Source organism: Xyrauchen texanus, chromosome 32 (assembly GCF_025860055.1).
Source record: "Xyrauchen texanus isolate HMW12.3.18 chromosome 32, RBS_HiC_50CHRs, whole genome shotgun sequence".
NCBI lineage: Eukaryota > Metazoa > Chordata > Actinopteri > Cypriniformes > Catostomidae > Xyrauchen > Xyrauchen texanus.
The window spans coordinates 35,123,467-35,141,176 of NC_068307.1; the positions used below are offsets into that span (position 1 = coordinate 35,123,467).

Genomic DNA, 17,710 nt, shown 5'->3' on the forward strand with positions numbered 1-17,710 from the left:
TTTATATATCGTGAAGTTATAAGCAAAAACGCTTCATTTAAGCAACACCAACATAATTGTCAAAGACATATACTTATCTATTAATCGCATTATATTTAACTGTGAGTAAAACAAATAGGCTGGTTGTGTTCTAATATTTGAGAGCTTTCCAACAACATATGACACATGGTTATTTGCTTAGTTGATGTTTTTACTGATTACAATAATATGCACAGTGCAAATAATTTTTGTAATAAATTATCATAGTGGGACACTTCTAAAAAAAACATTTTGTTTGACAATATCAAAGCACTTGCTCAGTTTTGGTCACAATTCCTGCATGTATTGGAAAGTAGAGCTTCTAAGCTTTCAAACAATGCATGTTTTTTTGTTGGTCAAGACTGTAGTTATTTATATTTTGACAATCATTTTTTCGTAGACCTGCACGTCCGAGCTTAAAGGCTTAAACATCTTTCTGTTATACAGTATAACTTATATCTAAATGTACTTTAACAGAATATTTTTGCATTGAGATAAATATTCTATTCTATTTCAACTGGGATTCATTAACAGCCCTGTTTAACAAAGTCAAGTTTTCAAAGTCACTTTGTCAGATGACCTATAGTCAATCATTTTTCTTAATTTATGAGTCTTGATCTAATAAGCCAATGACTTTACATTCCATTAATTAAGGCCAGTCTCTAGCCCAGTTCAATACAGTAAATTCTCTCACCATCTATCAGCTGATGTGAATTTACTGAACTTCATTTGACTGCAGCATTCAGTCATTTCAAAACCCACCTTGTTGCTCCGATGGATTAACTTGTTCATCTGCATGGTTTAGTTCACTCTCATGAGAATGGCAATCATAGCTTTCAACAATACTATGCTTTAGATTTCATAATACTCTTTGTAATATTATGGCTAGATTTTTATTAAACGCCATTCTTAATGTATGAATCATGAAAGATAATTGCACTTTTTCTAGATAACACACAATCACTTTTATTGTTAAAATGGCATACAGACATACAGTGAATGTGGTTGCTTTGTCTAAAAACACCTATTGTAACTGACATATACATATACAGTAGGGTTCAAAAGATCCCATTGAAATCTGTTTGAGGATTTTGAACAATTTAAATAAAAAGAAATATTATGAAATAAAATTAATAGAAAATATCCATGGTTTGGCACCATTTCTAGATCATTAATGAAATAAGGTCATTTTAGTTAAGTTAAGTAACGTTGTTAAATAATGCTGTTAATAACGTTGTTGGGACGGGAATTTGTATAGCACCAGGAATTTGTATAGCACCACAGAGACAGTGTTTACAGTTTTCGAGAAAATGTACCTATGAATGGCTTACTTATGGGCGGCTGTGGCTCAGTTGGTAGAGCGGGTTGTCCACTAATCGCAGGGTTGGCGGTTCGATTCCTGGCCCATATGACTCCACATGCCGAAGTGTCCTTGGGCAAGACACTGAACCCCAAATTGCTCCCAATGGCAGGCTAGCACCTTGCATGGCAGCTCTGCCATCATTGATGTGTGAGTGTGTGCGTGAATGAGTTACAGTGTAAAGCCCTTTGAAAACGGCTAAGGTTAAAAAAGCGATATATAAGTGCAGACCATTTATAGTTGTCTCTGCATATTAAGCTGGTATAAAAGAAAGTATTTTAACACTTCAGACATATTCTTATTTATATAGTTTTATAAAGTTTTTTTTTTTGCACCAAAACAGACATTTAGTAATATATATATATATATATATATATATATATATATATATATATATATATATATATATATGATATATAAATGTTAATGCCCACTGTTATGATTGGCTAACATTGTGCACCCCTTCGAATACGGCCATATTTGAAAATCAATTGGAAGAGAATGAACAAGCTCCACAACATTATAAAACTAACTTGACTTGCAGACAAATAACAATGTTATCTGTGATTACACAACAGTCCTTCCAAAGTGTCTTGAAAACAAATATGCTTCAAAATACAGGATAGTAAGGTCACTAAGACAACACACCTGCATTAAGTTGCACAGGGCAGTAAATACTCACGTTGGTAATGTTTGTCCATTATCAATCAGTTCATTAGGACAGGGGGAGAAAAGAATGTCCAATTCAGTGTTCATTACACAGAGATCATTTTTGATATTCTTATTAACACATTTCAATTACCAAAATAAGATTCTGGCCAAGGCTATAAGCCTTCAATGAAAATAGTTTACATTTTTATGTTTTCTCAACAACTACTTTGGACCTTGTTGGCAAGTACAGTAATGACAGCATAACTCAAAGCACATTGTTTCCCTGTAACCTAAAGCCCCCTGAGAAGAACTACTGAGAACAGAGCACCATGGGATCTTGTTAGGGGTCAGTTTGTAGCTTGTGTTGATGCCTTAGAGTTGTGAATGTTTTGGTCCCAACTGGCCAGCCGAGAACATTCCTGTCAGCCAGATCATGCCTTGTGACTTCTCAGTCCTGTGGCTTATGCTTCATGTATTGGGGAAACAACTGTGTTTTGAGGTCCACTAATCATCCATTTTAATGTGCTCTTGCTTTTAAAAGTAAAATTGCTTAAACACTTAATTTGTGTTAATTACTGTCTTTGCTAAAGTAATGTCATTATACCATACTAAACACTTGAAAAGTTAAATGTTCAAAATCTCTTATATAACATATATATATACAGAAGAAATATATATATATATATATATATATATATATATATATATATATATATATATATATATATATATATTTCTTCTGTATTTCTTTTTGCATTCCTAAATATTATATATATATATATATGACAATTCTCAGAATGATTTACCATGTTAATGTGGGTATGACATATTGATAGGATATTGGTCTTGGCATACTAGATCTGGTACGCTGCTGCTGACACAAAGCAAGTATGGAGACATGCTACTGCTAGAACATACCAGAGACTATTTAGCAGAGACAAGCCATTTCTATTAAAATGAATGGGAGAAATTGGAATGCCCAACAGTCAACGAATCTAGAAAGGAAGTTCTGCCTTACAGGTAAAAGAGCCAATCACCTTTTAGATACAGACACCGCCTGTCAATCATCTCAAGAACGCACATGCGCATTAGCTATACAAGCTGGGAAAAATTGTGTTTTTTTTTGTTTTGTTTTTTTCTCCGTAATCTAAGGTAAAGAAGCACAATATTTGATACTAATGTTGTCAGATTTTACTGCTGATTTAAAATATGTTCTTTGATCGTAATCTTGATCAACCGTTTTGAAGATTTCTGTCTTTCCCATTCAAGTAGATAGAAGCTGCACTTTCATGACTGGAAATAACTTCCCGAGAGCGTTCCAAAGATGGCTGTCAGTGGACTGACTTGCTAGAAAGACTTTGAACATACACAGATGTACTGATTTAAGCATGTGAAAATGCTGCTACTGCTGCACAATTAGCCAAACACAACACAAGAAATGCTTCATTGAGCATGTATGACCAGGGGTGGGTTTATGATTTCTGAGGCCTCAAGCAACCGACCAACCTGGGACACCATTTAGAAAATTTAGCTTAAAAAATTACATCAAATCGATTTTAAATAATAATTTTTTTTTTTTTATGAACAGGGTGTGCAAAACCTACTACTGCACTCACTAACATTTTGGAATTTGATTTATTTATTATTATTATAACCCAACAATTATTCATTGTTGTCCAGTTTTTCATTATAATACAGAATTATACAGTATTATTATTATTATTATTATTATTATTATTATTATTATTATTACTTTGAGGATTTGTTGTATACAATAGTAATATATTCCTGTCTTATTTACTTTACTTTCACCTGGAGCTTATATTCTGACACTGCAGTGTATTGTTCACCATGTTGCAAAAGGCTGTATTTTTGTAAGCATCGTAGGCAACATTCATAACAGTATTGTAACAGTAAATACACAAGGCATGCCAGCCCCTCAGGACACTAAAGCAGAAGGGAAAACAACATTGCTGTTCATCAAGTGCTAAATCTTTGCTGGGTACAGAACAATCTGGAATAATATTAAACATTGTAACAGTCACCTCTTCGCAACCTGAACTTGTTCAGAACATTGAATCTTTCTGACACCTGCGCTAAAAACTATCTAGACACAGCGCAACGAATGAGATAGAATGCAGGTTTCTCGACATGCGTTTTGAGTCCTGAAGTTGTTTTTAACTTGACACATTGTCTAAAAATGTGCCAGTCCTGTGAGATAGTGTTAGGACAGACAACTATTTCTATTTTATATTCAGTTTGTCCTAACAATTTAGTTTAATTTTCTTTAGTTTTCACAGTTTGTCTATAAGTTTTAGTTTAATAAAAAAAAAAAATTAGTTTCTTTTTAGTTAGTTTTTAATTTTAGTTTGAGTATTTTTATGGCTGTCAAAGCTGAGCATTTACTGATGTAATATAAAAAGTCTAACATTATTACATTTTTCTGTGCATTCTTGTGTTACCTCTGTCTAGTGGTATTTTCATGTTTAATGTTAATTTAAAATGTTATAGTATAGGATGAATATGTGACAAAAAACATTTAAGCTTGATCCACAATGAATCCCTTTGTATTTAATTAAATGATTATAAATCATTACTAAACTAATCTTTGGGAAGTAAAGCATTTAAGGGAATTCTCTCATCATTTACTCACCCTCATGCCATCCCAGATGTGTATGACTTTCTTTCTTCTGCTGAACATAATTGAAGATTTTTAGAAGAATATCTCAGCTCTGTAGGTCCTCACAATGCAAATCAATAGGTTCCAAAACTTTGAAACTCCAAAAAGCACATAAAGGCAGCATAAAAGTAATCCTTATGACTCTAGTGGTTAAATACATGTCTTTAGAAGTGATATGATAGGTGTAAGTGAGAAACGTATCATTATTTAGCTTTTTACTGTAAATCTTGACATAGCAGTCTCCTTGGCAATCATGATTTCAAGCTTGATTATATTTCACTGCGCCATCTAGCACTTTGCGAACTGGACTAGTAAGTGTAATTGAGCTTGAAATCATGATCGTTCCTGTAGACTGTAATTGCAAGATGTATAGTGAAAAAGGAGTTACATTTTGGTCTGTTCTCACCCAAAACTAGATCACTTCAGATGACATGAATTATACCACTGAAGTCTTGTGGATTACTTTTATGCTGCCTTTATGCGCTTTTTAGAGCTTCAAAGTTTCAGACCCAATTCATGGACCTACAGAGCTGAAATTTTCTTTTAAAAAAATCTTAGTTTGGGTTCAGCAGAAAAAAAGTAATATGCATCTGGGATGGCATAAGGGTGAGTAAATGATAAGAGGGCTTTAAATTTTTTTTTTTTTTTTTTTTTTTTTTTTTTATTTTTTTTTGGTCAACTATCCCTTTTATGTTTTAAAATTGATGATTTTACTTTGGGATGTGTGGCAGAACGCATTTCATGACCACTGGTAGGAAAAGCAATGGTAAAGAAAATGACTGAAATTTGAGGTAAATCCAGTTATGATTATAAACAAGTAAATGTTAACTTAATGTGATGATGTGAAAGTGTAGAAGAAAATATTTATAAATCAAGACAATAAATTGAATAATTTCAAATAATTCTATTTTCAAGAGAATACATTTTCCTCTGTCCCACTTTACCAGTAGACCCTGCTGCTTAAACATATCAGAGATTTGGTCAAAAGAGGATCTTTATTGGTTCTACTTCCCAGTAGTGATTAATAGTTTCCTCTGAATATTAATTTATTTCACTATTATTACATTCTTTCTATGAGTGCATTGGGTGCACTGAATGCGAAATTAAAGCCAACTGTACATCCTAGTGCTTGTAAATTAATACATTTCTGCACGCATAATACACACAACGCCGGAACGAATCCCCCTACTATGGCGAAGTATTGGCTCATTAATATCAATTAAATAACGTAACGCACGGATATCTGATTGGCTGAAAGGAACACTTTCTAGTCACATCGCGAAATAACAAATGGTTACGGCTTCGTGCTTATGAATATAAATTAGGTTACGTGTCTAGACGCTTCGAGAAGTATACAGTACCAAGCAACGTCGGCGTGATCTAATTACATATTCATGAGAGGAGCCCCAGTCATAGTAGGATTTTTAACTTTCGCTCTCGTGTGAGTAAGAATGCAGCGCGAGCGCGTCAGAGTTGCCCGCCTCACGACTTCCTCCTATCAAATAGATGCGCAGGATTGAGCGTGAGTCAAATGGAACAATGTAACGGATCTGAGTTTACAGCCTCAGTCGAGGGGGTTACTCATTAATCTAGGTCTAGGTCCATAACCCTAGATAAGCCAATGCGAACCGGCAGATCAGCCTCAGGCTCCGCGCGTGCATGAATTAAGTACAATGACAGCAGGTCAGCATTGAAGATTTCTGTCTTCCATTCAAGGTAGGCGCTAGAGATGACTTCTTCACCTGGTCATTAAATGTGAGGTTTTTTTTACTACAATTTGTGGTTTGCATTGCTTCGATGGCGAAATGTATTGATAATTTGTTTTTCTTTATTCTAATGCTAAGAATTAAGTTATAAACTGAAGTAATTAACTCATGATCTAATATAACCTGTCTGTAAAATATTTTAAACTAATCCAATATAATATTTTAACCATAAACTTGATTTTTTTCTAAATAAAGTTTCCAATTAAAACCCAAAAATGATGTATAGCTAAGTAACAAGGGAGAACATTTACAATTCCACAAATGTTTACTTTTCTACATTGCCCTCTTGTTCCTACGGTATGAACTCTTAAACAAGTTTTAAATAAATGGAGTTATGTTGAGGGATGGAGGAGAGAGGTGTTCATGCGAAGTGAACCAACACCGAGCACTTTTAATTTACGTCGCACCATGCTGGGCTGGATTTGATCGGACTACTAAATAGGCATTCTGTTTCGGAGGTCATGAGCAAATTGTTGTTGGCTCGTATCCGCTTTTCCTTTTTCTATGCTAAAAGACGTTTCTGAAGGGGTTCTCAGTGTATAATCCCTAAAATTGAATTTTGTCAAGTTTAAAAGTATCACGTCATGAGCGTTCAAATTAAAAGTTTGAGTTCCGTCATAAATTACTTTAACGTGTTTTCCTTTGAAACTGCATAATCAATCTATCTATCTATCTATCTATCTATCTATCTATCTATCTATCTATCTATCTATCTATCTATCTATCTGTCTAGCTGTCATCTGTTGTCTATCTGTCTGTCTGTATTTCTGTTTATATATCTGTCTGTCTTTCTATCCAGCTATCATCTGTTATCTATCTGTCTGTCTGTCTATCTAGCTATCATCTGTTGTCTATCTATCTATCTATCTATCTATCTATCTATCTATCTATCTATCTATCTATCTATCTATCTATCTATCTATCTATCTATCTATCTATCTGTCTATCTGTCTGTCTGTCTGTCTGTCTGTCTGTCTGTCTGTCTGTCTGTCTGTCTGTCTGTCTGTCTATCTATCTATCTATCTATCTGTCTATCTAGCTTTCATCTGTTATCTGTCTATCTATCTGTCTGTCTGTCTACCTGTATTTCTGTCTGTCTATCTGTCTGTCTGTCTATCTAGCTATCATCTGTTATCTATCTATCTATCTATCTATCTATCTATCTATCTATCTATCTATCTATCTATCTGTCTATCTGTCTGTCTATCTAGCTATCATCTGTTATCTGTCTGTTATCTGTATTTCTGTCTTTCTATCTGTCTGTCTATCTAGCTATCATCTGTTGTCTATCTATCTATCTATCTATCTATCTATCTATCTATCTATCTATCTATCTATCTATCTATCTATCTATCTATCTATCTGTCTATCTATCTATCTATCTATCTATCTATCTATCTGTCTGTCTGTCTGTCTGTCTATCTATATATCTATCTGTGTCTGTCTGTCTGTCTATCTATATATCTATCTATCTATCTGTCTGTCTGTCTATCTAGCTATCATCTCTTATCTGTCTGTTATCTGTATTTCTGTCTGTCTATCTGTCTGTCTATCTAGCTATCATCTGTTGTCTATCTATCTATCTATCTATCTATCTATCTATCTATCTATCTATCTATCTATCTATCTATCTATCTATGTGTCCGTCTGTCTGTCTATCTATCTATCTATCTATCTGTCTGTCTGTAACTTTCCATGGAAGAATGTTTTAAGAGCTAAAATCTCATATAGGAACTTATACTAGATGTTCTTCTCTTTGGCAGGTGAAAGGGCAAGTCCACTATATCAGCCACGTGAACTTCAGTGAGTTGTAATAGTATACTGGCTCCAAAGACCTTTAAATACATTTCAAAAACTAATTTCCCACGTGGTGTAAAGTGAGAAGCCTCAAGCCATCCAGCTGCCCAGAGCTGGTTGGAAAGTTTAAGCCAAGTGCCTACAAGGGACTCAAGCAGTGGACGTTCGATCAAGACCTACAAACCCATTTTTATCACTGATATTTTTGAAAAGTCACTTCATGTGGCTTTTTGCAATTGCCACGTCTTAAAGGAAAGTCACTTTGAATGGAGAACATAATTTGCATGCTACCCAAGTTCAGGCAGGATCTGACACAAGCCTGGAGAAGGGGAACGCACCTGTCTCTCTTCCTTGACCTGTAGATGCTCTGCACAAAGTTTATTTATTGGCACCAACTTGTGCAATCTTTAATGGGATAAATTATCACTCAAGATCAGGTGAACCGCTGATCTAAACTAAACTAAAGCCTTAAAGTGTCTTAATTTCTTCTTAATTCACACTTTACATCTTAAGGCCTCCGCATGGTACTCTGGTCGAAAGATCAAGACAAACTGTCCGACATGTCCACGGGGATGGAGAGGATAGAGATGAAGAAGGAGGTGGCGCCGCCGGCATACCACCACTCCAACGGGTCGGTTCATCCTGTAATACTTCCCGACAACCCCGAGGGGGTACCCCCAAACTCTGGGGTGTATGAACTCACAGAGGTGACCTCCCTACCAGACCATGGTGATCAGGAGAACGAGCAGCCAGACATGGTGGTACTCGACTCTCGGGCCAACGCAAAGGGCCAGAGAGAAGAGGACGCACTCCTGGAGAACGCCAGCCAAAGTAATGAGAGTGATGACACTAGTAAGGACCAAAGCCCGGTGCCGCCGGTTCCACTAAAAGAAACATCTTTCACTATTGGACTCCAGGTTCTAATCCCTTTCCTGCTGGCAGGGTTTGGGACAGTTGCAGCTGGCATGGTTCTGGACATTGTTCAGGTGAGTAAAAGCCCATTGCCTGCTGTATATTGCTAATTATTGGAATTATTTCAAAATTAGAAGCATCAAATTTCAAATAAAAATAAAATATTATAATACTGGAATATTTTTTATGAATATTCCAAATTCTAGATTGATTTCTGGTAAATATCCAATATAAGGTTGGTGTTCAGACACATTTAGTTTGGCGACTGACTTCAGTATAGGCATCATAAAGTGTTTTATCCTTAAAAGTACATTATTTATATTTATTAATTTACCAGGCTATTTTATCTCTATAGGGACTTTTAAAATTCACATATGCATAGTATATTTTAGCTTACAATTTCTGAAAAGAAGCTGACTCATAACATACATCCTTTACAAACGTCAAAATGCTGCAGTAAAACCCATTGTGACTCATTCTGAGGTTTGCATGTTTGTGAAGCAGAAAGCCATTAGTCAGGGTTTTACAAATGTTTTTACACTGTGAGCGGTGGAGAGTGCCATGCATGTCTGTCAAGGTGTTCACAGAACAAGTTCTGTCCAAATAAGCAGCTAACACGTGTTGCTCCACGCTGTGTAGGCTTAAAGTGGTTTTCGTAGCCCCTAACACCATGCTGAAGGGTTGTTGTGTTTGTTGAAGAGGATGTGTAAAATGATACTATTGTTGTCTCTTTAGAAAGTTTGGAGAGGATTAACTTTGTTGCTTTTGTAGACAACTTTCTCTTTCCATATATCATTTGACCCATTGTAATTAAGAGTCTATCGCAGATCTAGTGTGAATGAGAGACATAAATATAAAGAAATTATTTTCAAACTAAAACGTATTAATAGTGTGGACATCCACACTAACTTACTTTTGTCTGAAAGCTCCAGTTTTGGTTTCCTAACGTCATTGTTTTCAAAGGAATGCGGTAAAGGAGAATGTTTTCAAAAAGCTCCGTTTTCGGTGGAGGAAAACGCTGTTCTAGTGTGGATGAGACGTAAACGTAGAAAAAGGAATGTGTTTTAAAACTAAAACGTATTAACTGTGGGCTTCCACACTAATTGGTTTTGAAATCTCCTTTTTCAGTTTTCTAATGTCATAGTTTTTCAAAGTATGCGTTAATGGATAGCTTTTTCAAAACATTGTTTTCGGTGGAGGAAAACAGTTCTAGTGTGGATGAGAAACATAAAACGTAGAGAAATTATTGTGTTTTCAAACGAAAACGTATTAATAGTTTGGACATCCACACTGATTTGTTTGCATTTGTAAGCTCAATTTTTAGTTTCCTAACGTCATCATTTTCCAAAGAATGCAGTAAGCAAGAGCGTTTTTTTAAATGCTCTGTTTTCGGTGGAGGTAAAGTCTGTTCTTGTGTGGATGAGAGGCATAAACGCAGAAAAATAAATGCATATTTAAATGGAAACTTATGCGGTATGTATGCTGTGTTTAGCATGTATTTAAGATTTTCTTTTGGCTGCCTAACTATAATTCCATAGTGCTGCTAAATCGCATAATCGACGCCCTGAAAGAGCTAGGCATACAAACAGACATACTACACATAAAGATGGGCATACAACTTCTAGATAGGTGCAAAAAATGATGTGGAAGAAAATCTCTAATCTGATCTGTCTGACTCTGAGCTAAACAATTTATACCACAAGGAATCCAGACTGAACATGACAGGAAGCCAGTCAGGGTCTACCATATCCACACTGTCATCTCATTCTGACAGGAATTGGTGCAGACAGATAAGTATAACCTGTCCTGTCCTTTGTAACCACTCTGGGGCCATCAAGTTGTAGTATCAACCAATGCACAAACAACATAATCACAAAAAGCACCACTTTTATGATACTTATGATACCTAAAAAAAAAAAGAATAAAAAAAACCCAACAAACTATTAAACTAAATTTTTTCCCCAACCTGGACAATTAAACAGTTTAAAACAAAACATTTACATAAACATTGATGGAGGGACCTGAGCCATATCTGACTTGGGCCAGTAAGAAACCACCTAGCAACCCTCTAGAGCACCTTAGCAACCACACAGATCATCATAGCAACCGCATAGCAACACACACCCACACACACAAAACACTCATAACACTGTAGTAAACGCATTGCATCACCTTGGCATCTTGCTGGATAGTTTTACATGGGCAAACATTACTAAAATGTTCTCAATCCAGTTGAGATTTTACCTAACAATTTTCTAATTAATTTAATAACTTTAAGTACTTAAATTATAGGCCTACATAAGATCATGCATGCATTAGTGTGCATCAATATCACCACTGTAGGTTGTTGCTAGCGTGTCTGCAGAATTCCACTGTGATCTTATATGCTGAGCCTTGGAGACCAAAGGTGCTGGAAGCGAGGAGCATTGCCAGCCAACATAACACGATCTTGCAATCCCCCCCCCCCCCCCCCTCCATGTCATGCTTGCATTGATGTGCATTGAGTTCGCAGAACTCTGAGAGGCACATGGAGGCATTGGTAAGGCTGCGCTGTTCCCTGAAGACAGCAACATACTAGGGGAGGGAGACAGAGAGAGTAGAGGAGGTTCACTCAATGGAAACCAAAGACAAAGTGGCCTAGCGCCAACTCTCAATTGATGTTCGTCCTTTTTTTAAAAGTGGCCCCTGCACTGCCAATGACACAAGGGAAAAGGAACAGACATTAAAACTGGCATTTGCACTGCTCAAACATTTCAACTAGTGCTATTGCTGCTATTTGTAGATAATTTCTTGTTGTTTTTTTATGTTTACCGGCAAAGTGTGTAATTTTCACCACTAACATCCCCGAACATAATTGCGAAAGTCATGGCTATTTTCAGAATCGCATACTAGCCTACCAAACTACTCATACTATTGCTGCAGTATATAGTAAGACTGTCAAATAAAAATTCTAAATTTGAATATTTAGCCAAATTTAAGATAAAAATGCACAAACACACTGTGTATTTTGAATTTTAGATGTGTGCCAAGCACTGATGGTGACTTATGTGGAGGTCTTTGGCCATTGCTTCTTGCTCTCTTATCAGTGTCTCAAAGCATAAGCAGTGCATTTTTAAATGCTGTGTCAGGAAAGGAGTTGAATTTTGAAAAGATTTCTTTAAACCGTTGTACCACATCTTACAGTTTTTTTTAGGTGTCTCATGCTGGAGCGCTGTTTTTAGACATCGTATCAATTCAAAGAAATTCAACCTTAAAAACATATCCCGAGACACCCGTGTTTTGTTAAATTCATTGCATCGCAAGATCACGACCAGTCTAATTGGCCTGTAAGCCAACGTCAGTACTTGGCACACATCCAAATTTTTATTTGACAGCCTTACTATCTGGGAAAATTACTACCAAATATGCAACTCTAATTATCTGTAGTAGCGCCAGTATTCTGGGAATTGTGGGAATGCCCGAGTATTGTTTTTTTCTGTTTTAAATTTTTTATTTTTACAACATCTTATTGTAAAAATGACTGTATTGTCTTTTAAAATGTATTACAATTTGTTACTGTATATTTTACAGTTAATATTCATTAATCATTTAACTATTTTTCAGTAGCAGTTTTACAGTCTTTTACCATTAAAATTACAGACATTATTTACAGTGTGGTCAAAGTCTTGATAGAATGAAAGATATACAGTATATGGTATAAAATATATAGAAGCCTCAACAAAGTCAAAAAATGTCCACCCAGCAAACAAACAAGGAACTATGCTTCTAAACATAGATGGAGAGCTGTAGTTCTAACCACACAACTTTGCAATGCTGTTTGCGAATGTTCGTTGGAAATACAGTTGCGGGATACACCAAATCAATGAACTATGTTAGTAACGATGGAACTTGCGACCATAGTATGTTTCTAACCATAGGTGGAGCGCTGTAGTTCTAACCACACAAATTTGTGATGCACTTTGCAAATGTTCTTTGGAAATACAGTTTCTGGAAATAGCAAATAGTTGAACTACTGCATGTAGGTAATTATGGAACTTGCGACAATAGTTGGCTAACAATGCTTTTGAGAAACTGACCCAAGAGCAATAGCGCCACAAAGCCAGTCTTACACTTTTAGGTGAAATCAACCTATGAATGGCTTACAGCTGTCTCTGTATATTAAGCCTGGAAAGGAGAAATTATTTGAACTTCATAAAATTACAGAGATCACCTTTAAGTTAGCAGCGCATCTGCACTCTCCCCCGCTCTCTATGCGCTGACAGGGTTCTAGAATTGATTTAGCTAGTCAATGTCAGGCCTGTAATTGCTGTGTACCAGAGGGAATGGGTCTAAAGATAAGCACTCATTCTATGTATTGATCTTCACAGCCTTCTACTGCACTGCATCTTAAGCACTGCAGCCTAATGGGGAAAAAAACAGCCTGCCAGTTATTAGAGTCATCAACTCAAGATGTCTCAAGCAGGACGGTTGGAAGAAGTTCAAATGGATGCAGGCATAATTGGCTTGAATTTAACACTGGCGGAGGATGTAATTAAATTTGATGTTATCAATACTCATCCCCTTAAAAAAGTTGGAGAGTTAGAAAAGTTGTTAAAAATAAGACAATGTTTTTAATTTAAGGATTTAAACACTGATCCTTGTTGTTAATTGTCTATAATGGTGATTATATCCACTATGATCACTATAAAAATGTTTATTTATTTTTTTTGAAGATGTGTAGGCTGTATAGAGTTCTTGAGTTTTCTTTGGAGATCCCAAACATTCTTACTGGTACATCTAAGGTAAAAAATAGCAGGATGCAACTAACGATTATTTGATAATCGATTAATCTAACGATTATTAGAACGACTATTTGACTATTCTACGATTATTGCAATTAATATTATATATATATATAATATTAGATATATTAGATAATATTGCAATAATCTACTATTATTGATCAGCTTGCGCCCCAACTTAAAATGTTGTACTAAACGTGCTAACTAACAATAAAGAGGACAAAATCACTGAATTAACAGGAAAAACATTTTTTTATTATGTTTAATTCAGTAAAGAAATTCACTGCAAAAAATAAAAATTGTTATCAAGTGTTTTGTCTTGTTTTCCATTTAAAATAGTCTAAAAATCCTTAAAAAATATATATATATATATTTACTTGAGAAGCAACATATAAGATATTTCGACTTGCTTAAAGAGAATGTATCTTAAATATAAGTGTTACAAGTATATTTTGTATATACTTGTAATTTTTTCACTTGGTTATACTTCTGCGAGTGCAGTAAAAACAAATATACTGATATTCAAGATCTATTGTCTAAAAGCAAGTCTAAATATCTTATATGCTGCTTCTCAGGTGAAAGCAATAACAATTTTTTCTTCTGCTGTATAGTTCCTAAAGTAAATGCACATTGTTTAAAATATTTTATTGGAAAACAAGCCAACACAAATCAGTCGTGAACTGCAGTGCTGCTCTCCTGCATCATAATAAGAGTTTAACGTGATCTCATGTTATGTTAAATGAGATCAAACGACTATTCAACCATTTTTTATTGACTAATCTTTTCAGCACTATTGCTTAGATGTTGCTCTTTCATCTGTTGATGTAATTTAATTAATTTCATATGAGATTAAACTTTGTCAGATGTTTCTCAGAGTATTTCTATCTCTGAATATTAGCCTTTGTTGATTGTTGATATCTCTTCTGAAACTTCAGAGGAGGCACGTGCAAGATTACTAGGGGCTTTTTTTTTCAGGAGAAAAATTTGAGAAGCAGGAAACTTAAGCAAAAGTCTCTATTTGTTCTCCATTTAGTATCAATAGTGTCTATGAGAAACATTTGAGATTTTAAAGATATCTAATTTGTTATTTTTCCTCCCTATGATCATATCACATTGCTATTTTTCTATGTTTTCAAGATGTAGCCGCTAGTAGATTCAATTCCACTGTTGTCTGACTAGATAAATCACTAGAAATAGTAAATAGACTAATTGTCACTCGTGATCAAAAGCAAAAAGATAGCAAATATAAATCATGAAAAATCCATCTGTTACAACATGGCTAATATAGAACATGTCTTGGATGTGTTTGGTGTCACGGATTAATTTAAGGGTTGAAACTGATGTATATCACTTTCTCAACAGCATTGGACAGTGTTTACAGAGGTGACTGAAGTATTCATCCTGGTTCCTGCTCTCCTGGGCCTGAAAGGGAACTTGGAAATGACACTTGCGTCCAGACTGTCCACCGCAGTAAGTTGCATAGTACAATGCTGTACAAAGTCAAGTGTGATGTAAAGATGGATGATATGTGAACATTTTGTGTTATTAGTGACACCAAATGGAATTACAACACATCCCAAAAATTCCCCCATCTTCCATTGCTCAAAAACAGATAGTCCTGTCACAAACTCATGGCATTGGCTGAGCCAGTGTTGGTATGTATGGAAACTCAAACAAATTAGTAATATTTAAAAGTGAGTTATGTTGAAAGTGCCACAGAGCCACAGTGTTTACAATGTTCAGGAAGTCTAGTTGTCACTGAAAGATAGGTGTTTGCAGCAAGACAAACAGAAAGAAAAAAGAAAAGAAAAGAAATATCAATATGAAGTACAATAAATGCAATGATAATGACAATAAAAAAACACCTTTTAAATACAAAAACATATTATTTAGAATTTTGTAAATACAAAAATCCCTTCTCAACTGACAAAAACAAAATGCAGTTTCTCTTGTGCTCGCCCTTAATGAGTAAGCTTGGGGTGAGGAAAGTGGACACCAAGAGTCATGTGATTAAGGGTCTGTCTTCAGGAAGTCAACCTATGAATGGCTTACTTATAATTGTCGATGCACATTAAACTGGGATAGAAAACTTTTTTTACATGGAAATATAATTTCCTTTAATCATTTATTCTAGAAAAAGTAGTTTAAGCCATATTATTTACAAAAATGTGTGTATTTTTCTACTACATAATAATCTTACTATTTTAATATAACTGGAACTCAAAATCGTATGTTAATACAATCTTAATTCAAAAAGTTTATGATATAACTTCACTTACACTATCATTAATTTGTCTAGTCTAGATGGTGATTGATTTTTGTTCACAGCTTTTAAAAATGGCACTAATATTCTCATTTGAAGGAAATTGTTGTATAACAAGGTAAACGGGAAAGGAGGAGGTGAGAACAGGATTAATAACACAAATAATCACTTAATGATTAAGTTAAACAAAAAGACAAACACATGCCGGGCAGCTGCCCGTAACCTCTCTCTCTCTGGAACTGCCACCTCCGGTCGCCTTTATCCCTCTCGAGGACATGATTAGTCTGATTAGGGGACAGGTGTGCAGCATCACGTCCCGGCCCAGCCCTCCTCCCTGCCACAAACTGTGATTAGAATATTTTGATAAAAAGCCTTTAGTTGATATATACAATAATTAGAGGGTAATTGTACTGTGTGGCAGACTAAGGAGGAACCAGAGTGAACAATCAAAAAGACTTTAATAACGCAAACATAAAACTGCTTTTCAGCATAACAAAACACTTGCGCACACACAAACACAGCTCTGTGTGTGTCTCTCTCTCTCGAACTGGCATCGGCTCCTCCTTATCTCTCTCCTGCTGCTTGGGGCAACTCAGCACCAGGCGTCCATCGTCATAGCCGATCCATGCCCTCCTCCTCGTCACATACCCCCAACACCCAATTCAGGCCTGACATACTCCAGCGGCAGCAGGCTCCTCCGCCTCCTGGCAAACTGCTCCAGTACCACTGGATCGTGTATCTTCTCCATCACAATCCTCTGTCAGTGGAGTGACAGCACTTCTTCCTCCAATCCCAGGAAGCGGGAACCAGAGTAAAGTAAATACTTTAATAACACAAAATAGGGCTGTCAATTATCTAATTAATTACACAGTGTCCCGATTAATTAATCGTGATTAATCGCATATACAAATATATGCTGAGAAAGCCCTCATATAACAATAATTCAATATATAATGATGAAATAATTATACATAGTTATCTTTAAATATTTTAAAATGTAAATTTAAAATTATATATATATATATATATATATATATATATATATATATATATATATATATATATATATATATATATATCTTAGTTTGGATTTGTGCACTAAGATATGTGAGCACACACAAACACAGCTCCCTGTGTCTCTCTCTCTCGAACTGGTGTCCCTGGCTCCTCTTTATCTCTCTCCTGCTGACTGGGGCAACTCAGCGCCACGCCCTCCTCCTCGTCACATACTGCATTCTGTTCCATTATTTATGAGTGGTGATGAGTAAGGCAATTATCACTATTAATATTGTTCATACTTCACATGACTATTGCACAGATGTATTCAATTTAATATGTGCTCCAGACATGAAAGATAACTTAAATTGTGTGGCTTGTGAGGAGAAGTTTGCTTTCACACTATCAGACTTGCTCAGTGGATGAAAAACAGAAAAAAAAACACTTTCTCTAGTTATGCTTGATAGTCCTACACTTGACCTGTCC

At 35.4% G+C, this 17,710-nt stretch overlaps 1 protein-coding gene across 2 annotated transcripts in view; it reads left to right on the plus strand.

The window, feature by feature from the left end:
• The first annotated feature begins 6,263 nt into the window (after positions 1 to 6,263).
• LOC127625721 (solute carrier family 41 member 1) overlaps positions 6,264 to 17,710 on the plus strand; it is a 40,502-nt gene continuing 29,055 nt past the window's right edge. Inside the window, exons 1-3 of one of the 2 annotated variants that reach the window (XM_052101083.1) lie at positions 6,264 to 6,464; positions 8,239 to 9,258; positions 15,328 to 15,435. In XM_052101083.1, coding sequence (XP_051957043.1) covers positions 8,794 to 9,258; positions 15,328 to 15,435 — 573 coding nt within the window. In that variant the 5' untranslated portion in view covers positions 6,264 to 6,464; positions 8,239 to 8,793. The remainder of the gene's footprint in view (positions 6,465 to 8,238; positions 9,259 to 15,327; positions 15,436 to 17,710) is intronic. The other variant, XM_052101082.1, reaches the window with a different exon arrangement.